Source organism: Daphnia magna, unplaced genomic scaffold (genome assembly GCF_020631705.1).
Source record: "Daphnia magna isolate NIES unplaced genomic scaffold, ASM2063170v1.1 Dm_contigs112, whole genome shotgun sequence".
Classification (NCBI taxonomy): domain Eukaryota; kingdom Metazoa; phylum Arthropoda; class Branchiopoda; order Diplostraca; family Daphniidae; genus Daphnia; species Daphnia magna.
This window is the reverse complement of record NW_025533126.1, coordinates 35,671-59,681: the sequence shown is the minus strand read 5'-3', so window position 1 is coordinate 59,681 and position 24,011 is coordinate 35,671. Positions and strand designations below refer to the sequence as shown.

Genomic DNA, 24,011 nt, shown 5'->3' with positions numbered 1-24,011 from the left:
TATTTCCTGCTCTGCGCTTACTAGTTATCCACTAATATGCGCAGTTAAGGCGTAGGTAGGTATGATATGATGAGTAGGAAACGGACATACACTATTGAGTTCTATATTTGCATGATCAGCTAGGGTTTTCACTAGCTTTAGTTCGTATATATATATTACCTCCCTTCCCCCTCGTCGCTCAATAAATGAAATACAATAATTTGTTATTAATGCTACCTTTAATTTTATTAAGTGGTAACACTTTCTGGGTCTGACAGCAGATTAACATGGGTTACATAAATAGGGTTACAATTTGGAAAGACAAATTTTTAAAACATTAATTAAGATAACACCCCAAATAAGAACACCCCAGTTTCGAAACAACAAATAGTTAAGAGATCCATCAATCCGATAAAAAAATGATTGAATAACTGAGTCATGGATTGTGATGGGAGCTAGGTTAAAAATTAAAAACCTTAACAGGCAAATTCTATTTGCCTAGATATGGTGAAATCGCGTGAAATCGTGACTTTAGGAATAACTAATTTGCAGAATTTTCGTTGGCTTCATCTATGGTGTTTACGCCAGGTTCCAAATCCGTTGTGTTGATTGCCAGAATGGCCCTACTCTCGGTCGACCATTTTGAGCGTATTGCAACTCTCTCATCCTTTGGTTTGATCACTTGGTTGTGATAAACCTTCCATGCTTGAATCATGAATACTGAAAACGAATAGAAACGTTTTAATTTATCTTGAAACAGCTGGACCAAAAAAAACTTACGAGTTATAGCTAAAACATCTTCCCTGGGAAAATCAGGCTTAACCGGTGTTGGCGGCGTGTTTCCGACTTTCTTTGCCCTAGGGGCCATTCCGGTCAACGTGTGATTACTCATAAACACACGGGTGTAAATGGATTCCATAATTTTGTTGACCATTAGGTGGAGATTTCCGCTCGATAGCCTTCCAATAGTAATGGCAAATTTCAGATCAGATTTCTCGATTCTCAAATTGTGCCCTTGAACTAGTTGTACCTGTAAAAAGGAATATTAGTATGGCATGGCATTTTTGAAAATAATGAGTCGTTTACCATTACGTGCTCCCTTGACGTTGAGTGTCTTGAGACGTTATGAGTGGCAGCAGTATTGTCTTCGTTCACGGAAACTCTCGTCGTTCCATTAACTCCCGAAAGTGCAGCAGTAATTCCTAGATAGAAAGTGGGATAGTTCACATTTCGTTCAAATAAAATGAGGACTTAATGGTTAATTTACTCTCAACCAAATTATCTGGATTTTTGCTCTGTAATTGAAGAATATCAGCTTTAAGGGATTCAATTTCCTCGTCCTTTTCATCCACCTTGGGGTAAAGAAAACCATTTTCACTCTCAAGATCGCTGATTCGGTTTTTCATATCCAACATCTAAAAAAATGGTACAGTCAAGTCATGGGAATCAAAGCTTTTCGGATATAAATATTTACCTGCTGATGACGAGAGGGTGTTGAATGGTTATTTACTAACACGGAACCACAGTTTTCTTCTGCCGTATTTTCCAAAGCTGTTAAAATGGTCGATGAACTAAGGGACGCAAGGGTGTTGCTTTCAGAAACACCAGAAGACGGTTTATGATATAAACTATCCTCATCATCATCTATGTTTTGTCTATCGGCGACATTTGAACCATCCGTTGAGTTTTCGTGATCACTTTCATCTAAGACAGTAAATCCACACATTAAAACAACTGTTTAAAAAAATAAACAAGTGGATTTTAACCTGATGACTCCTCGAACAAATCTTTCTGTGTATCGGCATCACTTTCTTCATTAAGCTGAGATGAAGAAGATAAGTAATGAGATGGTTCTGTTGAAACAGATTACTTAAAGACATAATATGACACACGGAATACGTTTAGTAACCAGTCTTTATAATAAGTAGTCAGTAATATAGTATTAAAGACAAGACAAAGATATATAATTCGGGAGATAATAGTTACCGTACGAGAGATAGTTCAAAAGTGAAGTCAGTAATAAAGAATAAAAAAACTTTATGAACAGACCAGCAGACGATATCAAGATTCCCAATTGGCTTTGGCAACCGTCACCATTAAGTTGTGGAAACCTATAGCTTTAACACCTGGTCTAATTTAATGGTGGCGGAAAAAGGAGAAATCCTGACAAGGAAAACTATAATTTATTAGACAAGTATGTGTTGCGCTTATTGATCCAGTTAATTTTGCTCTTGGCAATATTTCCCGGTATCAATTTACTTAGTTGGCAAATGAATATATACATTCACTTGTTAATAAAGGTTGTCAGCAGGGACCTCGTCTGTTAAAGTAGTCGGTGTAAATCAGTTCTGTTGAGAAAGAAAGGGAAAATCGTCACAAAGACCTGGTCTGCTTAGGTAGCTTGCAGAAATTGAATATTCAAAAAAGAGAGAAAGAAAATACTTTTTGAATTTGTCTACTAACACATGCTTTTATAGTTGATCAGGCATGCTCACTCAGAGATTCATTTGATTCTAACAATAGGACATACAATCAGTTAGACCAAATCAGTAAAACGTGTCTACCTGTGTCATCTAGCGGTAAAATAAAGAAACTCTTACTCAGACGACATTGCTAATGTCATCTGATTTACAGGTTTGTGTTTGTTTTGTGGATTGAATGACAGTTACTGATTGATATAGGCAATTTAATCTTTAATCAATGGGGCATTCGAAGTAACTAAGAAGTTAGGACGATACTGCCTATTAGACAGAATTCAGTTGTAGAGGCGAGTCAAACAATTGTTCAGTGTATTTAATTTCCTCTGCACATTAAACAAATCAAGATAATTTATGATTGTTTCCATTTAGGTTCAGTACATTCAGTTTATTTGAGTTTGTTGGAAACGAAAGACGTCCCCAACGGCCGACGATGAGATCCGGCCGAACAACCAGGATTCCGGCCCATTTACGGGAATACGATCTTCGGGGCCCCCGATAGGTGGCCCCTTGTCACCCGCCCGACTGTACTGATTCTTTGTGCCCTTTCCCCCCCCCTGGTGTCAATGTCATATTTTGGAGGGGGTCGGGCCGAGAGAGTCTCAAGCTATCTATCCAACGAGTCAGACAATACAGTCAGCGTCGCAATCTCAAACTTGTGTCATCAACTTTAATTATTTACAACTCAATTCGGTAAGGTAACGCTAGACACACGATTCCTTCCGAACATGGTCCTTCGAACCTTCCTTTTTTGAACCGGTATATTTTTTGTGAAGCTGACTGCAACGAGAACGCCCCTCGGCAAAGCGTTCGGGTCTCTTTGGCAACAAAAGACCCACTGACTCTTTCAACTTAAACTGCTCTTACTATCAAACTTAAAACTCTCCCTTTAATCAAATTTCCAAAAATTTAGTTAAGTGTATATGTGTGTGTGCTTTTCGACAATTCGTCTAGCCGTCATCGCCATTTTTTTTGACAAACCGCGTGGCGGCCTGAGGCGTCAGAAAATCTGAACGACTCACACACACACACACACACTCGACTGTAAAAGCAATTCACCCCTTTCCTTTTTTGACCTTTTTAAAAGTAAAAACATTTGATAATTCTTTCTTCCTCTCTCCCTAAACATCAACTTAAATTAAATTCAGAAAGTTTACTATTGATCTGTCTCTTTCTCTGCTTATTCCTGCATCAATTTTTCACAACTTAACCTTTTCTTTTTTTCTCTCAACGCTCTACTTTAGTGGAGCTCCAAGAAGGGCTCCTTTTTTTCAGCAAAAATTAGGCCCGAACAAAAAAGAAAGCGGCACTTGGCCCGCCTACGTGGAGAGATTGCCCCATGGACGGGCCCAATCCGGGAGCCACTATACAAAAACACGAGAGAAGGTCAACGTGAATGTCGGCGTGAAGAATATCGTAACAGGCCAGTCATCCCACCATCCCGTCCGGACGATCCAATCATAATTGGCCCATCACCCGAACAGCTGGAAATTAATCTACGCCGGGTCTTGGATCGATTTGCAGCCACTGACCCTCCTCCAAGACGATACTTCCCGACACCGGCTGAGAGAGCCGAATTCGCCAGACAAATATCGGCACCTGCCACTCAAGACTTCAGGGTCACCAGGGGGCTGTTTCACGGCCCCAAACAACATCAACCAAACGTACCAGTCCAGGCAGCCGCCGCCGAAGAAGCAGGAGCCGTTGGCGGAAAAGAGAAAAGAGTAGAAGGGGCAGTTGGAGGTGAGGACAGCGAGGAGGACGATACTCTGCAGTTGCTCTACGAGAGCCTGTCAATTGAAGAGCCGACACAAGCTCCCATCGTGACACCACCTAAACCAATAGAGCCAACACGGCAAGGCCGAGCAAGAGGAAGGGGGCTACTGATGCACTCGCAAGAGAGCCCCAGAGAACGATCCAAATCCAGAATCGCCTGGATTCGAAGACTGGCGGAGAAACAAGAAGGAAATTAGATTCCCTCCATTGTTCCAATAACATCACTGTATTCTAGGAATGTCGTCTTGTCGTCGATAAATACAGGATGTGTCTTTCTTCCATAAATTTACTCTAACAATATTCAAAAAAAAAAAAAAGCCTTCTTACATCAGTTGGGAGATAAGCAACAGCTGAACTCCATAACAAAAACCTTTTTCTTTTTCTCTCAGCAGACAGAACACAGCATTCTGAAGGCGATTAGGTGAACTAGGGTCGAGCCAAAACTTAGCCGACCCGCCGCTCGTCACGCCACCTACTGAGAGAAGGGAGAGACGAAAAACTTTCACTCTCCAACAACAACGGTAGAGGCGCTGCAATCAAAACTTGAAGCAGCCACTCTCCAAAAACACCGCAAGAGGCGCTGCACTCAGAACTTGAAGCAGCAACTCAATCAAAAAACACCGCAAGAGGCGCTGTAATCACGCGCCAAGCAAACAACAACTAAAGACAGGCTTAACAATTAGAAATCAAACAAAAACAAATTAATAACTATTTTCTTTCATCCAATCACACCCAAGATGACCACCCCAACGAACGAAACGTCCCGGAGGGCCATCAAGGGCCACGTCAGACGCTGGATCCACAACATCCAGCAATACGACATCGTACAAATAGACCTAACAATCTACAATATATTGCTAGGAGCTGAAACCAGTCTAAAAAACATGCAAGCTAAATACAATCGACTCTCAGAAGCGGTCGCCAGAGACATGGAAGCATCAAACGCGACCCGTGCACAGTTCGATGCCGAGGTCGACAGCGTGATCGCTCTGGAGGATGAGTGCAACGCTGCATACGTGATCGTCAGGCGAAAAAAGGATGAATTCAAAGCACTCAAAGAAGCTGAAGAAAGAAACCGGCAAAAAGCCGATCAAGACGCAATCAGGGCCAAAGAAAAGGCCGATCAGGACGCCATAAGGGCCCAAGAAAAAATCGATCAAGCCGCTGCAAGAGCACAAGAGAGAATCATCCGTCAACAAGAACTTCAAGATCAACAGAACTTGTTCCGACAACTGATTGCCGCCATTCCAGCAGCAGCTGCACCAGGAGCACAAGCAGCTCCAGCCGCAGTTACATCGACTAAGCTCCCAAAACGTCAAATTAAACCATTCAAAGGGGACGTGCTCGAATGGACGGCCTTCTGGGAAGGTTACAACGCAGCCGTCCATGAATCAGCCATTCCGGCAGTTCAAAAATTTGGATATCTTAAAGACTACTTGAAAGGTGAAGCACAGCTGTGCGTGGAGAACCTTGAGCTGACAGACGCCAACTACACCGTTGCAGTGAATCTACTGAAGGCGATGTACGGCAAACCGGACGTCCTGATCGAGGCCCACACCCACAAGTTAGCAACGCTGCAACCAGTGAAAGACATAGCTGATACCGCGGCGCTCAGGTGCTTCCAGCTGACTATCCAGTCACATATCAATGCGTTGGAGACACTGGGAGTTGCAAGAACGAGCCATGGATGTCTCCTTGGATCAAGCATTTTACGCTCGATCCCATTCAAACTTCAAGCAAAGTGGGCTGAATCCGCAACAAACAAGGTAACAGACATTGACCAAGTGTTAAAATTTATCGAAGAGCAAGTTGAAGCTGCAGAGCGACTCAGCCGTCTGAGAGCTACTACACCAAAGCCGGCCCAAAATTCTCCGCAACCGGCAAAAACAACACCAGCAACAACACCGACAGCTTCCCAGCTCGGAGTCAGCAGCAAGCCGACTCCACAAACAAACCATCCAAGCAAAACAAGAAGAAATGGCAGCCCACCACCACCAAGGAGAGAAGCGACAGCATCATCTTCAAGAAAGCCAATGCTGCCCTGCGTGTTCTGCAAAGGAGATACATTGGGCCACGAATTGCCCAATGGAGCTGAAAGAAAAAAGGCAGTCATCACCAACGAAAGAAGATGCTCAAACTGCTTCGGTCGACACGAGACCACCGTTTGTTTCAATCCCCACAGGTGTCAGCGATGCCGAGCAAAGCACCACACATCCTTGTGTGCCGAGAAAGACACCAGATTCGGATCCTCAACCATAATCCCAAATAAACCGGCCGCTGGAAGCAGCTCAACTACAGCGTGCGCAAGCTCCTTTGGTGAGATTATTCTCAAAACAGCAACCGTTTACATTTTAGGCCCATACGGAAAGCAGATCCGAGCAATTCTCTTCCTCGACGACGGCAGCCATAGAACATGGATTAAAAAGCAGATTTCGAGAGAGCTTCAACTGAAGATAATCCAGGTGGAACAAATCGCGACCAGGGCCTTCCGCCAGACAGAGGCCCCTCCAGCAGAGACTCACAACGTGGTCGAAATGACGGTGCGGGGCACCTGGCAAGGAGCCCCAACGGTGCGCATAGAAGCTTTGGAGGCAACCGACAAAGTAGGAAGCACCGGCACGTACCAAACTACAGAATTTGCAAGAAAGCTGTGGTTGGAAAATGAAAATTTGGCAGACGACCGCTTCGAACGTGAAGGAGGAGACGAGGACGTCGGAATTCTTGTTGGAATGGACCAAATGTTCAATATTATGTTCAACCAGCCAGCAATTACAAGCCCGTGCGGACTCAGAGCCTACAGTTCGAAACTTGGAAAGGTCATCGGCGGTCCATCCCAAGAAACAACATCGAAGCAAAGTCAATCAATTGTCAGTCAACTACTAGTCAATTCAAATTGCTCTCTACCACAGATCACCTCACAGCCATCAGAAATTTTTAATAGCATCCAATCAAACAAGTCGGAAAGCAGGGAGACAGGAAATTCCAGTCTCCTTCCACTACCGGAAAATTCTGAACAAATCTGCTTTTTCGACTCAACAAAAGAGAGTAAAAGGTTTGAAATGGAGAAGTTAAATTTTGATATGTCGTTATTTTGGCGTCTAGAAAATTTCGCGAACTTAAACGACTGCGTTGCTGTGGAGAAGGACGATCAATTCCGCTCCTTCTGCGAAGAAATCACGCGATTTGAAGACGGCAGATATTGCACGCCAATACCATGGACGACTGACAGATGGAGACTGGAAATCAACCACCAGATGGCAGCAGTAAGACTGAGAAGCATGCTGCACAAACTCCGAAAATCTCCAGTCGACTTGGCCAACTACACAAAAGAAATCGAACAACTCATAGCAAACGGATTTGTAGAAGAGGCTGATTTCAATTACGATGGCCTCCACACTTATCTACCGCATCATCCAGTCTACCGAACAGACAAGGCCACCACAAAAATCCGACCAGTTTTCGACGGCGCCGCAAGATCCAAATATGGACCGAGCCTCAACGATGTTCTGGAGACCGGACCAAATCTTAATCCTGATCTCCTCTCGGTCTTAATGCGCTTCCGGATGAACCGGATCGCCTGGATTGCGGATATCGAAAAGGCCTTTCTCAACATCGCGCTGCAGCCCGAAGACGCTGAAGCTGTCAGATTTTTATGGCCAAGAAAACCGGAAGAACCCAACTCCGATTTCATCGCGTACAAATGGAAAAGAGTTCCATTTGGGCTAAGCTCAAGTCCATTCCTTTTAAGAGTCACTATTAACAAACATTTGCTCTCAGTCAAATCTAGATTTTCTACGACAGTCGAGCAGATAGAAGAGCAGCTTTACGTAGACGACTACCTCGGAGGAGCAGACGACGTGCCAACAGCCATAACTACGGTAGAAGAAACCGTCACGCTATTCTCAGAGGCCCAACTCAACATGAGGAGCTGGGCAACAAACAACAAGCAGCTCCGTGACTTTCTCACCGAAAAAGAAATGTCGAACCAGATTGTCGGAATTCTTTCACCCACAATAGACGGCCAGCAAAAGGCACTGGGTCTTAGATGGGACACGAGCTCCGATTCATTTAAATTTGACCCTACATCTATAATGGAAGCAGCCGTGCAGATAGGAAAAAAAAATCACCAAAAGAAAAATTCTGAGCATTTCAGCAAGGATATTCGACCCAATTGGTTTCCTAGCTCCTACAGTCTTACTTTTAAAAATAATTTATCAAAAACTTTGGGAAGGAGACATAGGTTGGGACGATGACGCCACACCCGAAGTGAAGAACACCTGGAGCAGCATCATGAAAGGCCTGAAGGATCTACATCATTTGGAGATCCCACGATGGATTGGATATTCAAAAACTTCCATCGTCTCCGCAGAAATTCACGTGTTCGGCGATGCATCAGAAGCAGCCTACGGAGCAGTAGCCTACGCACGGCTCCGACTGGAGAACGGAATTCCTTACACCATCCTCCTTGCAAGCAAAACCAGAGTGGCACCTCTCCCAAAAAAGAAAGTAACGTTACCCAGACTCGAACTACTAAGCTCTTTGTTAGCAATTCGTTTAGGAGAGAAAATCCGAACCTCCCTTCACACCGAGTCATGGAAAACGACTTACTGGACAGACTCCCTCGTCACACTTGGATGGATACGAGGAGATCCTTATCGTTGGAGACCATTCGTACGAAACCAGGTGGAAACAATCAGAAAATTTTCCAACGCGGATTGGTGGAGACATTGCCCCGGATTGGAGAATCCAGCCGATCTCGCTTCGCGGGGAGCGCCAGCGCATGCGCTGGTGGAATCGAAACTTTGGTGGCATGGACCAGCCTGGCTGACAGAAGGAGAAAGCGAATGGCCGAATTCTCCAGAAAACCACTCCACCGAAACTCAAGAGAAAATCGAGGAAGAGGAGACAAAGAAAACGGCAACTGTCTCCTTTGCAGCAGTCGAAACAGCCCAGCCGATTGAATGGTACCTCGACAAAACCTCTACATGGACAAAACTACTCTTCAGAACAGCCTGGGTCCTCAGAGCACTCAACCGTATGAAGAAAAGAACGCGCGACCCAGGACTTGAACTAAAAGAAGTCATTACAGTCGCCGGAAAAGAAATAACGATCGACAAGATAGTCACCGAAGAGCTGAACGAAGCGGAGCTAGCCATCTGCAGACAGCTCCAAATAGAACGCTATCCCAAAGCTTTTCGGACACTCCAGCTCGGACTGCAGATTCATCCAAAGGAAAAAATCGCATCGCTCCGACCGGTCTGGGACAATCGAGATCGACTCATCCGAGTCAGTGGAAGAGTGGCGCTCGCCCTCAGGGATCGAGACATTCAACCACCGATCCTTCTCCCAGCAAACCATCCTGTTGTAAAAATGCTAATAACTAACAAACATGTATTTAATTCACACACAGGAGTAAAGACGACACTGTCAGAACTGAAAGAAAAATATTGGATCGTGAAAGGACGCCAACAAGTGAGAAACGTTTGGTTCGCCTGTGTGAAGTGCCAGAAACTGACTTCACCTCCTTTCCGACAAATAGCAGCGCCGCTACCAGCCAACCGACTCCGCGATGCCAGGGCATTCGAAATAACCGGAACCGATTTCGCTGGCCCGCTGTACTACAAAAACGCAACTCCGAAAAGGAAATCCAAGTCGGCGCCATCCGTCGAACAAGTCATTCCGGAACCTCCACCAGAAGAAGAGAACCCGGATGCAGCGGAGCTTCCCACCGAAGAAGCTCCCGAAGAAGAAGACGATGGCGACCAACCGGATCCGACACAACAAGTCAACAAAAAGCAACCCAAGAGTTACATGTGCATCTTTACTTGTGCCGTGACGAGAGCGATTCATCTGGAGTTGACCAAGGACATGACGGCTCGCTCCTTTCTGTTAGCTTTCCGTCGATTCTCCGCCAGAAGAGGCCCAGTGTCAGTGATGTACAGTGACAACGCCCAAACATTCCGCTGTGTGTCTCGATATCTTAAAAACATTCGATCCGACCCATCCGTTCACGACCTCCTCGCCATGAGAAGAACCAGCTGGATCTTCTCTGTTAGCCCTCGCTCCATGGTGGGGCGGATTTTGGGAGAGGATGGTGAGGATCACGAAAGATCTTTTGAGACGATCCAACGGGCGCGCATGTCTCACGTACGACGAGCTGGAAGTGAGTTTAATCGAAACGGAAAGTGTGATTAACGCGAGACCGTTGAACTACATTGGCGAAGGAGTGGACGATCCGCTCCCGATCACTCCGAATCAGTTTCTCAACAATCGTCGTTCAACTTGTGCTACGCCGGAGCCAGCAGTCAACCTATTGGCTCCCGATTCAACAAGTGAACTACTTAAGAAAATGGATCAGAACAGGCGTGACTACGTCAGCAACTTGTGCTCGCGGTTCGTCTCCGATTACCTGATGCAGCTGGATAATTTTCACGCAAAGGGAGCGTCGGGTAGAAAAATCCGCGTCGGAGAAGTTGTCGTAATCCACGACAAACTTTCCAAACGGCTCATGTGGAAGACGGGAGTAGTCAAGGAATTACTCCCCAGCTGCGACGGCTTAGTCCGATCCGCAATCGTCAAATTCCCATCCGGTAATTTATTAACCCGAGCCATTCAATGTTTGTATCCCGTAGAACTTAGAGAAGATCAACCGGAAGATGTGGTGATCGCTGACGGTGTATTGAATCCGGAGCCAGCTGAAGCAACTGCTCCGCAATTTCCAAATCCACCCGATCCGGCTCCATTCCCATTGCTTTCGATCGATCCAGCTGACGTCGAAGAAGATGATCATGTGGCCAATCCGGCCACAACTGACGTCGGCGAGGTCGAGGCCCAAGGCATGGGCTCTGGTGGGGAGTATGTTGGAAACGAAAGACGTCCCCAACGGCCGACGATGAGATCCGGCCGAACAACCAGGATTCCGGCCCATTTACGGGAATACGATCTTCGGGGCCCCCGATAGGTGGCCCCTTGTCACCCGCCCGACTGTACTGATTCTTTGTGCCCTTTCCCCCCCCCTGGTGTCAATGTCATATTTTGGAGGGGGTCGGGCCGAGAGAGTCTCAAGCTATCTATCCAACGAGTCAGACAATACAGTCAGCGTCGCAATCTCAAACTTGTGTCATCAACTTTAATTATTTACAACTCAATTCGGTAAGGTAACGCTAGACACACGATTCCTTCCGAACAGAGTTCATCATGTAAGATGATGATGAGTGGTGTAATTCTTCTTGTGTGTTTGGTGCAAACGCTAAGTATAGATAGGAATGCCATTTGTTGTTTGACATATTACGATTCCAGGTGAGGGTTAGTTTCCAACCAGAATGGTTAATAAAATAGTATGTATATATTTATGTGTCAAAATTTTAAACTCTTGCAATGTTTTGCTACTTTTTTTGTTTAAATACATTTGTTTTAAATTCTCAGGTGGACTATTTCTCATACAGCTCCTACTGTGGGTTGTCAGTCAGAAAAATCTAATCGAACTCACCACTTCTGAGTTTGCCGTATTGCTTGTGCCTAACAACAAGCATACCTATATATGTGTGTGTATATTTTTATCCTATAAATTTATTACCATTTATTAATTCTTATCTGTTCATAGAATTTACCTTACTCACATATCACCATCACCAGTGAACAACACATGTTGGATGTCTATGTGGTTAGCATGTCTGACTGTCATAGTTAAAGTCGCAGGATCGATACCCCATTGCAACATTGTGTATAGGTTCCGATCGTCAGTTCAATTGGTAATTTAAGTTAACAAATCATTTGTTTACAATTCTTCGGAAGAAATAGGAATAGTATAATTCAGTCTTTAGTAATGGATCTCACCAGGTACTTTAGGTAGAGTATAATTTCATTTGGAATTATATTGTTAAAACATGTGAAAAAATGCTTCGCACCTTGACGAGTTTGCTGTATCAATGTCATTACATCGTTTTGGAATTTAATTTGCCCTTAACGTATAAGTCAGATGGATTTCAAATTTAATCAATTGAATGGATTGATACGGAAGATTTCAAGACAGGATTGAAAGAATTAAACATTTAAGTGTGCATGTCAAATATTTTGTATTATAGCTGTGATTCAATCATTCAATACATGACCAAAAATTTATTTTCACAACCCGTTAAAGGAAAATTGTTCACTCCGTAGCTGATTGGATTCCAATGAGTTCACGGAATTTTTCAAACGCAGGTCTTGGTAATGGCTTTGTGAACATGTCAGCAGGTTGATCCTTTCCGGGTAGGTGAGTTACTGCAATGTTGCCCAGGTCTTGTTGGTCGCGTACATAAAAGTACTTGACGTCTATGTGTTTTGTTCTTTGATGATGTTCTCCGTCGTGGATGAGAGAAATAGCGCATTTGCTATCACAACGAATCAATACCTGCCCAACATCAATTCCGAGTTCCAGTAGGAGGCTTTTGATCCAGATTGACTCTCTGGCGCCTTCAGAAGCGGCGTAGAATTCTGCATCCGTCGTTGAGAGAGCCGTTGCTCTCTGTCGTCGACTGCCCCATGATACTGGGCCACCGTTGTAGAGGAACACAACTCCCGTAGTGGATTTTCGGGATTTAAGATCAGCGGCGAAGTCGGCATCCGTGAACCCAAGGAATGCAGCATTTGGGTTTCCACCGTAGCAGATTCCATGATGAATTGTTTTAGCAAGATAGGCCAGGATTTGCTTGACTCCTTTCCAATGTTCTTTTCCTGGATCCTGCACATAAGCTGAAGCCTGGTTGACAGCTAGAGCAATATCTGCTCGTGTCATTCCCATAAGATACATCAGCGATCCGATGCACTCTCGGTATGGTATTCTGCTCATTTCGTGACGTTCTTCATCTGATGTTGGGGACATTGAAGGTACTAGTCGATGATTCGGGTTAGCTGGGATACTAACTGGGTTGCATTCGTGCATGTTATATCTTTTCAAGATATTGTGAACGAAATCAGGTTGGCTGATGAACAACTTTCTATTTGGTCTGTCTCTTGTAATGTCGAGTCCGACAAAACGGTTTGCAGTTAAAGATCTCACCTTAAAATGAGTTCTAAGAAATTCTACAATGTCAGTTAGTACTCCGGGCATGTTGCTACAAGCAAGTCCGTCGTCGACGTATATTACGAGAATAGTGTACTCTCCTCCTGTAGTGCTACGGTAATACACACATGGATCGTAGAGACATCGCTTGAAGTTTAACTGCAGGATTGCATCATCAAACTTGCTGTACCAACACCGCGATGCTTGTTTGAGGCCATATAATGGTTTTAAGAGGCGACAGACCCAGTTTTCTTTGCCTGGAATGACTTAGCCTTCGGGTTGTTGCAGGTAGAGTTCTTCTTCCAACTCTCCATAAAGAAAAGCGGTTTTAATGTCGAGCTGAATCATTTCGAGGTCCTTCAACGCGACGATGGCAAGAACTAGTCGGATAGAGTAGTGCTTCACCACTGGTGCATATGTGTCCAAATAGTCGACGCCGAATAGCTGCGCATAGCCACAAGCAACAAGTCGCGCCTTGTATCGGGGTTCAACATCTTTGTACCCTGGCTTGTAATCAAGCACCCACTTTGCCTTAATGGCTTTTCTTTCGGCAGGCAGTTGCACAATCCTCCAAGTATTGTTTTCCATCAATGACTGGAATTCATCTTCAATTGCTGCTTTCCAGAGAGAAGCTTCCGGGCATGTAGTAGCATCTTTATAGCTGATTGGAATGTACGGTTCAATGGTAAGCACACTGATTGGAGTGAAAGGTTTCGAGGGATCATGAGCCAACATTATTGCGCTCAACGCCATATCCAAGTTAGCATCCTCTTCATCGTCTGATGTTGGCAATCCTTTATACAGTTTCATCTTCTTAGTGTACTTCGGATTTCGGGTTGACCTGCGAAGACAGGGAGCATTTTCATGCGGTATAATTTGCTGAGGTAATTCCGCTTCGATTCCGGTAGCTTCAGCTGGCTGTTCACCAATAAGCAGTGCGTCCTGCGCAAAAACCTCTTCAACTAGTAGGTCATTGTGGGTAGCCATTTGGAAATCGTTGTTGTTATCATCTGCTTCATCCGGAGCGAATTCATTGTTGACTGGCGCTTGGATATGGATAGCAAATGGAATGTTTTCGTCCGGCAAGACTTCACCGATATCCATAGGCTCATCCATGTTGTTTTGATTCTGTTCAGTTTCATGGTATTTGAATGGGTCAAGAGGAGAATCAATGAGGGAAGCAATTGCAGTTGGATTGTCCATTTCTTTACTGTACATGACGGTCTCATCAATTCGAACATTCCTGCTAATGATAACTTTGCGTTCGGAGGGGATGTAGACTCGGTATCCCTTTTGATTCTCATCAAAGCCGACGAGCATTCCTTCAACGGACTTTGTTTCTATTTTCGATCTCTCTTGATCTGTGATGAAGACAAAAGTCCTTGAGCCAAAGACCTTGATGTTTGATACATCGGGTTTAATCTTTTAGAAAAGTTCAAATGGTGTTGCGATCGAATCCTTTGATGGGACCCTATTTAGAATGTAGACCGCGTAAGCTACTGCTTCACTCCATAACCATAGAGGAGTGTTACTTGAGTGGATCATGCTCCGGGCTGATTCCATGACTGTCCGATTTGCCCGTTCTGCAACTCCGTTTTGAGCTGGAGTGTGAGGACAACTTGATTCGTGGCGAATTCCTCTCTCTTCAAGGTAGCGCTTAAATTCAGTGCTATTGTATTCGCCACCACCGTCAGTCCTAAGTGTTGAAATGTCTTTTCCGGTCTGGTATTTTACGAGGGCTGCGAACAGTCGAAAATAAGCAAAGACTTCAGATTTCTTTTTCATGAAGTAAATGGTGACAAACCCACTGAAATCGTCCTTGTAGATGACGAAGTAGCGTGCACCTCCCATAGAGGTGTATGACATTGGGCCACACACATCAGAGTGAATTATTTCCCCAATTAAAAACGTTTTCCGTCTTCCATCAGGAAAAACAAGTCGATGCATTTTGCCTTTGGCACATCCACTGCATTGGTGAGCGTTGCCTTTTGTTTCAATGTCACGTGGGTTAAGACCATCAACTATGTTCATTTTGAACATCCGCCGGATTGTCCTCATGTTGACGTGTCCTAAGCGTCGATTTGCAATGGGGGTACATTCAAGTAGTTCTGCTGCCTTTGCCAAGTCTTCGAAGATAACTTTGGGACTCACGTGGAGATAGTAGAGAGTACGCCCAGCTCTTTCGCCAATAAACACTAGCGAATTTTCATTGTGGATGCTCACTTGATTATCGATAAATGAAACAGTCATGCCTGCTTCAGTTGCAGCCACTATTGAAAACAAATTTGTGCCTAATTCTGGCACAAAAGCAACGTTTGGAACGATCACGTTATTTTCAATCCCATCAATCTGTGTCGATTAGAAAGAGGAGAAATTAATTAATGACACTTTATGCAGATTGGTTTAGTTTAAATCACCTGTGTGATGAACTGCACATCACCTTGCCCATGCACGGCCAAATTGGTACCTCCTATTCCAGTGACTATCCAGTCACCTGGGATGACTGGCTTGTAGTTACGTAATAGAAGTTTGTTGTAGGTCATATGTTGTGTTGCTCCAGAATCGGCAAACCAGTCGAGCGGACTTCTAGCCGTGTAATAGGCTAATGCCGGAAATGCATTGTCTTTGTCATGGTCAGTTCCATTTTCCTCTTTCGCTCTGCCCATTTTCCTACAGTCCTTCGTTTTGTGGGTTTCCACTTCACACCAAAGGCAATCGAAGTCTCGAAAAGAATCTGGATTCTGCGCATGGTAAAAATAAAACAATTTGCAATTTTAATTGTGTGTTTGAACGATGTATTTCTCAGTTCATACAGTCATTTGCATATTAAAGAGAATGCTTTATTTGTGTTGACTTGCCTGCTTGGCTCTGCTCATCTTGTTGCAATCCTTAGTTTTGTGGGTGTACAATTCACAGAATAAACAGTCAAACTCTCGATCGGCGTTTTCAGCTGGAGTAGACGAGGAGTCGGGATTTGGAGTTTTGTAGGAAAACCCCTGTGGATTGAAGTTTCCCCTACCATTACGGTGTTTCTCGACTCGACCTCTCTTCACTTTGTGGAAATTTCCTCTTCCTTCGTATTTGTTATGAGAATTCGTATGTCTCGAGTTGCTCGCTTGCCCTGTAGTATTTTGTGTGGCATTGTCATTTTGCCCTTTGTTCCATTCATTGGATTGACCTTTGAAAAACCAAGACAAGCATAAAAAAAACTCTCAGGATTATGAATAACGTTGATTATTAGAAATATTCATACCCGCTGCAAGAAATGCGGTCTCAGTTTGGACTGGCTTTGAATAACAGGCAATAATCTTTTCTTCGGCCTTTAGTTTCCCGGTTAGGTTGATAACCGTTCTTTCCGCAACTGGAATAGTATTCCAGTTCGATCTTGCTCTGGCATAGGACTCTGGTAAGGATGAGAGTATTATATTGATGATGTGGAGCTCTTGCATGGGTTTGCCAATCTCTCTTAGTTTGTTTGTAAAAGCAAGAACGCCATTTATGTGGCTCATGATGTCCTTCCCTGAAAGGCAGATAACAAAAGGATTTTGTTGTTAGTTTGTTTAAACAGTTGTTTGTTATTCAATGATAAAAATCAGTTCTGGTACCTGAATCGTATTTGAAATTGTAAAGACTCGTCAAACAATTGTTCTCCAGGTCAGCAGCATTTGACGCGTACTGAGTTTCGATCTTTAACCACATCTCTCTGGCAGTTAAAAGTCCATACAGGTTTTTCTTTTGATTCTGTTCGTTTGTAGCGAGAATGTAGTTTCTGTAGGTGACGTCCCTCAACAGCCAGGCGTCAATTGCAGCTTGGTTCGTCACGATATTGTCGTTTCTCACCTGAAAGAAAAATAAACTGAACTATTTGTCACTCTCACCTTGTGTTGTTTGAATTATTTAGGAAATAGCTCAGACTTTTCAACTGAATATTCTGAATCAAATAAATGAGTAGTTTGAGCTGAAATGTTTGAGTGTGTGGACACCAGGCAAACACGTTTCAGGCTTTGTCTCTATGATGTCAAGCTTGAGTGTAAAGAAAACACTAGGCAAATCATGTAGAAGACCCATTCAGTTCAAAGTATAAACGTTTGAGTGTGTGAACACCAGGCAAACGTGTAAATGACGTCATGTTTGAGTGTTTGAACACCAAGCAAACGAGTACAAGCAAGACAAATTTTCTTGCGATACCACATGCAAAACAATGATAAAATGTCTAGAAATATACGATAATTACGACTGTAGGAAGAATTTCAACTCTTCCTTCTGGTGCATCAACCATGGTCTTCATCCCGAGTTGTTCCATCATGGAGAGAAATTCACATCGATAATCGCTGTAATTTTCTCCATTAAACTTGATGATGTGGCCAACGTCCTTAAATGCGTTGTAGGTAGGAAGTGCCATTTCTAGTTGAATAAAAATTACCAGGATTTATATTACAAGTTACTCACGTGTTCTGGGCCCATAACCTGTTGAAACAGATTACTTAAAGACATAATATGACACACGGAATACGTTTAGTAACCAGTCTTTATAATAAGTAGTCAGTAATATAGTATTAAAGACAAGACAAAGATATATAATTCGGGAGATAATAGTTACCGTACGAGAGATAGTTCAAAAGTGAAGTCAGTAATAAAGAATAAAAAAACTTTATGAACAGACCAGCAGACGATATCAAGATTCCCAATTGGCTTTGGCAACCGTCACCATTAAGTTGTGGAAACCTATAGCTTTAACAGGTTCGACGTCTTCATTGTAATAAGTTAGTCTCTTTTTAGCAACAGGCATATGAGAATTATTCTTTACAGTATCAGCTTTTTTCTTTAAAGATGCTTCTTCAGCCTCTTTCTTTGCCTGCTCTTCATCCTCTTTCTTTTTCTGTTCTTCAGCCTTTTTCTTTGCTTGTTCTTCAGCCTTTTTCTTTGTCTCTTCTTCAGCCTTTTTCTTTGTCTGTTCATTAGCCTTTTTCTTTGCTTGTTCTTCAACCTTTTTCTTTGCCTCTTCTTCAGCCTTTTTCTTTGCCTGTTCATCAGCCCTTTTCTTTTCCTCTTTTTCAATTTTGTTGGATATTTCACCAGAAGCATCCATTTGTGTTCGAAGTTTTTCCATTTCCGACCGGCCAGTCGGTTTTTCTACATTTTGGGAAAAGAAAAGACATTCATAATGAATAAAACAGTAGCTTTCAAAATGTATCAGATCGTTACTTGAAAATTCATGAATTGTGGCCACAAGGACTTGTCTTTTGCCGTTTAAGTTCTCTAGCCTGAAAAAAGAAAACCAGCATGTTTATTCCTAAAAGTATTTTCTTTAATTAAATAGAAGAAGGAATGCCTGATTTTAATCTCAGCCTTAGAATCCATTAGACTATGAATTTTGTCGAGAAGAACTAAATTCTCTAATGGTAACTTAGGCAGCGATATCATCCCAGCAGCTCCAACAGTGTAGTCCCCAGTGGACTTAACTTTGAACAAAATGTGGATGCTATCCAAGTAAGAACTCTTCTTAGAAGACATTTTGAATGACCTAATGTATTTTAAAATCAAAATGAAACCAATGGGACAGTTAACATTTTGGTTGCAGATGTAGCTTCTCAACATATACTCGCATATACCTATCGATAAAAGACATATTTGTAACTCATAAAACATATTGTCGCGGTTATTTGAGGCCCCATGGACTAGTTGTCACGTCCGGCGCTTCTGTATCGGCTATTGACCGCAACTCTACCCGAGATGTCCGGCAGTCTTGTCAGCAGATATTTCTCCCGGTAGCTGCTGTCTACGTTAGTGCATAAATACTTGTGTGTGTCCCTTGCTGTGCCCCCAGTCTAGTTGTAACTGTTTGTTAGTACTGTGTGTGTGTGAGCGCATCGACAGTGAATACAATCTTAATCGCTACTTTAGTCTCAACGTTATTCCTCCGTGCTACATGGTGGAGATGCAGAACTTGTGGTAAGTCTTTGTGCTGTTTCATTCTAGTGTGCTCTAGTTGTGCGGAGGCGGGGGCTGTTAGGGGCTTCCGAGAGTCGTCGACCCAACCGGCCTACGTGCCTTAAACTGTTGGGGTACGAAGCCACAGCACCGGCCGTGTGACGGGCGATTAGGGTGCGATAGCGCGGGGACGGCCATAAGATTTCTGGGGAGGTAGGTGTGACCTAGTGGTGATTAAGGGGGAGTAGAGGCGGACAGTGGTGCGCTGCAAGGCGGTAGATCACCGCCGGTAACGATTGAAAAAATCGGGACGACGAGGGGTTCGTCGGGAAGCGGCAGGTTGTCGTGGGCGACGATCTAGTGATCGGGGGTAGACGGTGTGTCATCCGTCAGGTAACGACGGTCGATCGTTGGTGGGGGAGTAGAAGTTTTGTGCAGAAGGCGGTAGATGAGTGGGGGTGCTGGAAGAGGCAGGGGAAGACAGCGCCCTCGAGACGAATTTGGGCGATTTACGCCAAGGAGTGATCAGGAATCGTAGGCAGTGCCAGCGGAACCCTCAGTCGTTTGGACGACGTTGTAGGGGAGCCGGGAGGATTATCCGAGAGAGAAGACCGATCAGGGGTTATAGAAAGGGAAAGTAATTTGGGACAACACCAGGCTAGTATTAGCGAGGAAGAAACTGTAGCGTGGGCTGACGGCGAGGACAGCTCCAATTCGGAAAGCAGTGAAGGTGAGTTGGAGTGGGATTTTGAGGCTTTTCGGCGCAGATCCTCGGTGGTAAGCGCTCGATTGCTACGCAGCAGGGCCGCCAGAAATCCTGTTGTAGCTGGAGTAGTCGCACCCCTTAATCCCGTAGGGATGGCGGCCCAGATTAAATTCCAGACTCCCCCCACATTCACCGGGCGGGATGGGGAAGACGTAGTAAGTTGGATCCATCGCTACGAAAAGGTGGGGAGATACAACCGGTGGGGTGAAAACGAGCTCAGGGACCATATCGAGCTGTCGTTAGAAGGGGCTGCGGGTAAATGGTATGCATGCATGGAGGCATCAGGCAACCTTCCCGCTGCGTGGTCAGACGCACAGGGGCCCCCGGTGGTGGCAGGAGTAAAATCAGCGCTGTTGACACAGTTTACGCCCGTAAACTATGTGCAACATAACGAGGTTAAACTGCGCGGGAGGAAGCAGGGAATTGAAGAATCGACCCTAGAATAGTACTACGATGTGCTCGATCTATGCCGTAGGGTAGATCCGCATATGGCTGAGGCCACAAAGCTAGCACGTCTCTGGCAGGGTTTGCGTCCTAGTGTCCTAGAAAAACTATGGAGTTTAAAGCCCACCAACTGCAATGAGTTTCTCCAAGAAGTAAAACGCTTCCAGGAGATGACCGATCGAGGGAAGCAAGACGAGTGGGCGATGGGAGTGATGGGAAGGGAGGAAAGAACCCAGCATAGCCCAGCGGGGCAGCAAGATGCGTCCGTAGCTACGAGGTTGGAGAAAATCGAAAAGATGTTCGAAGACTTAATGCAGAAAAGAGATAATTTGAACCAAGGGAGAAACATTAATAGAGGGAGAGATCCAAAGGCCACGCCTAATTGGACACCCGATGGTAAGCCCATTTGTTTCAGGTGCAGGCAGCCGGGGCACCTAAAACAAAATTGCCAGATTCCCATGGAAAATCGGCAAGGAAACGGGAATGGGGGGAACCATCGTGCTACGGGAGATACTCAAAAGACCAACCCCACGTTCCTCGGCCTCCTAAGGGAAGAGAGCGGATTAAGTTTTCCGTTACTTCGCATTTACGTAACGAAACTTGTCGTTCAGGATGTTATGTGTAATGGGAGAAAGATACCCGCTGTCATTGACACGGGGGCAGCCGTGTCCGTTTGTTCACCCGGGGTAGCCACGTTATTACGCCTTGAGATAAAACCCTGGCTAGCGAACAGGCTCGTGTCAATTAACGGCCAGGAAATACGTCCTGGAGGAGCGGTAGAGTTGGAAATATCGGATGGCGAGTCAAAAGTAGTCGGCAGAGTTCTGGTGTTAGAAATGGGGGGAATTGACCTCTTACTCGGTAAAGACTTCCTGGAGAGATTTGGAACGAGAATGAAAATTGGAGCTCTGCCTGAATTCATCATTGGGGACATTCCAATGGGGATGATGGCAGAAAAAGAGATTGAAACACCCGAGTTGGTGTCCCGAGTAGGGCGCATGATACCCGCACGTTCATCGGTGGTGGTCGAAATAGAGTTGACAGCAGGAATCCAGGGGAAGAACGGGGCAATGATTGAACCCTCGACTAGCGTACTGGAGCGGAAGGGCGTCTCAACGGGGCGATTGTTAGTAGCGGATTGCGAGACGTTCAATCAAGTGCTGGTAACCAATTTCTCAGATCGCAATCAGTGGGTACCGAGAAACATGGTCCTGGGGACGCTAGAAGAGATCACCTTAGCTGAAGAGGGTACAGATAGCGAGAAGGAGGTGGTGGCGTTGGCCGCCCTGGGAGCACCCAAATGGTCACGAGAAGTGTTCGGAAAGTATGTTTCGAAGGAAATTGGGGTGGATAGTCACGACAAAATTGTTGGGGTACTTCAAGATTTTGAGGACTGTTTCGCCGGGGAAAATGACAGACTCGGGGTGTGCAACGTAGCGGAGCATGCGATCGAGACAGGGGACTGTCGTCCCATCCGACAAAGCCCTTACTCGAGCGCATGGAAAGAACGGGAGCTAATGCAGACGCTTGTTCAAGAGATGGAAGACGCTGGAGTAATAGAGAAGTGCAATGGACCCTGGAGTTCACCAGTGGTACTTGTGCGGAAGAAGGACGGGGCCTGGCGGTTCTGTGTGGATTACAGAAAGTTAAACGCGGTGACACTGAAAGATGTGTACCCCTTGCCCAGAATTGAAGAAACCCTAGCCAGATTGGAGGGTTCGGCTTTCTTTTCAATCATGGATCTGCAATCGGGTTATTGGCAGGTCCCCATAAAGGAGAGTGATCGCCCTAAGTCAGCTTTTATAACAGCGGATGGCCTTTATCAGTTTAAGGTGATGGCTTTTGGGTTGTGTGCGGCGCCTGGTACGTTCCAGAGAATGATGGACCTGGTTCTCAGTGGGTTGAGATGGTCCGCGTGCCTAGTGTATTTGGACGACATTATTGTTTATTCCCAAACGGTGGAAGAACATGTGAAGAGACTCCGAAGTGTATTTGAGTGTCTTAAGTTCGCGAATCTAAAGGTGAAGCTGAAGAAATGCTTATTTGCACAAACCAGACTGCAAGCTCTAGGTCACGTCGTGGATAAGGATGGAATCGCCCCGGATCCTGAGAAGATTTGTACGGTTCGAGAATTCCCTAGACCGCCGGCTAACGCGACTAATGCCCAGAAAATTAAACATGTGAGGAGCTTTATCGGGCTATGTTCGTATTACCGGCGATTTATCAGCAATTTTGCAAAAATTGCAAAGCCGTTACACGACCTCACGAAACAGGGAAAATCCTTTTGTTGGGGAGCAGAACAAGAAGGAAGCTTTAATGCTCTGAAGGAGCGTTTGATTGAGGCGACACAATTAGCATATCCCGATTATGGGAAGCCGTTTGACATTCATCCCGATGCCTGTGAATACGGGATAGGCGCGGCGCTAGTACAGAAAACGGGAGATGGAGAGAGACCGGTAGCCTTCGCAAGTCGTTTGCTATCAGCTACTGAACGTAACTACTCAATAACCGAGAAGGAGTGCCTTGCGCTTGTCTGGGCAATGAAAAAATTTCACTGCTACATTTGGGGGATGACGGTGAGAGTTGTGACGGACCACCATGCTCTGTGCTGGTTAACTACGAAGAAGGATCTGGCTGGAAGACTAGCCCGTTGGGCACTGCTGGTACAGGGTTATGAACCCCAGGTGTTGTACAAAAGTGGGAAATTACACGAGGATGCAGACGCGTTGTCGCGGTACCCAGTAGGCCCCGCAGAAGAAGAAGAAGAGAGCGATTCCCTGCTACCTGTGCTGCTAGTCACGCTCAACGGGGACTTGGAGGGAATTCGCGTGGGGCAAGAATCTGTCCCACAATGGAAAAAAGCATTAATGGTACTACTTCAGCCTTTTTCTTTGCTTGTTCTTCAGCCTTTTTCTTTGCTTGTTCTTCAGCCTTTTTCTTTGTCTCTTCTTCAGCCTTTTTCTTTGTCTGTTCATTAGCCTTTTTCTTTGCTTGTTCTTCAACCTTTTTCTTTGCCTCTTCTTCAGCCTTTTTCTTTGCCTGTTCATCAGCCCTTTTCTTTTCCTCTTTTTCAATTTTGTTGGATATTTCACCAGAAGCATCCATTTGTGTTCGAAGTTTTTCCATTTCCGACCGGCCAGTCGGTTTTTCTACATTTTGGGAAAAGAAAAGACATTCATAATGAATAAAACAGTAGCTTTCAAAATGTATCAGATCGTTACTTGAAAATTCATGAATTGTGGCCACAAGGACTTGTCTTTTGCCGTTTAAGTTCTCTAGCCTGAAAAAAGAAAACCAGCATGTTTATTCCTAAAAGTATTTTCTTTAATTAAATAGAAGAAGGAATACCTGATTTTAATCTCAGCCTTAGAATCCATTAGACTATGAATTTTGTCGAGAAGAACTAAATTCTCTAATGGTAACTTAGGCAGCGATATCATCCCAGCAGTTCCAACAGTGTAGTCCCCAGTGGACTTAACTTTGAACAAAATGTGGATGCTATCCAAGTAAGAACTCTTCTTAGAAGACATTTTGAATGACCTAATGTATTTTAAAATCAAAATGAAACCAATGGGACAGTTAACATTTGGGTTGC

The 24,011-nt window shown here is 44.6% G+C and overlaps 1 protein-coding gene, 1 long non-coding RNA gene and 1 pseudogene across 2 annotated transcripts; 2 read left to right on the top strand and 1 right to left on the bottom strand.

Moving 5' to 3' along the window:
- Nucleotides 1-520: 520 nt before the first annotated feature.
- Nucleotides 521-23,954, bottom strand: LOC116930491 (stress response protein NST1-like). Its single transcript, XM_045166884.1, has 9 exons — nucleotides 23,765-23,954; nucleotides 23,638-23,696; nucleotides 18,023-18,408; nucleotides 1,746-1,800; nucleotides 1,454-1,683; nucleotides 1,247-1,394; nucleotides 1,066-1,181; nucleotides 746-1,009; nucleotides 521-676 (listed from the first exon to the last, which is right to left on the bottom strand). The coding sequence occupies exons 1-9, from the start codon at nucleotides 23,944-23,946 to the stop codon at nucleotides 521-523; spliced, it is 1,596 nt and encodes a 531-aa protein (XP_045022819.1). The 5' UTR covers nucleotides 23,947-23,954.
- Nucleotides 9,829-11,225, top strand: LOC123466664 (annotated as a pseudogene).
- Nucleotides 11,421-12,329, top strand: LOC123466665. The gene is made up of 3 exons (XR_006641500.1): nucleotides 11,421-11,531; nucleotides 11,658-11,774; nucleotides 11,836-12,329. It is a non-coding gene; the product is annotated as an uncharacterized LOC123466665 (long non-coding RNA).
- Nucleotides 23,955-24,011: the final 57 nt, after the last annotated feature.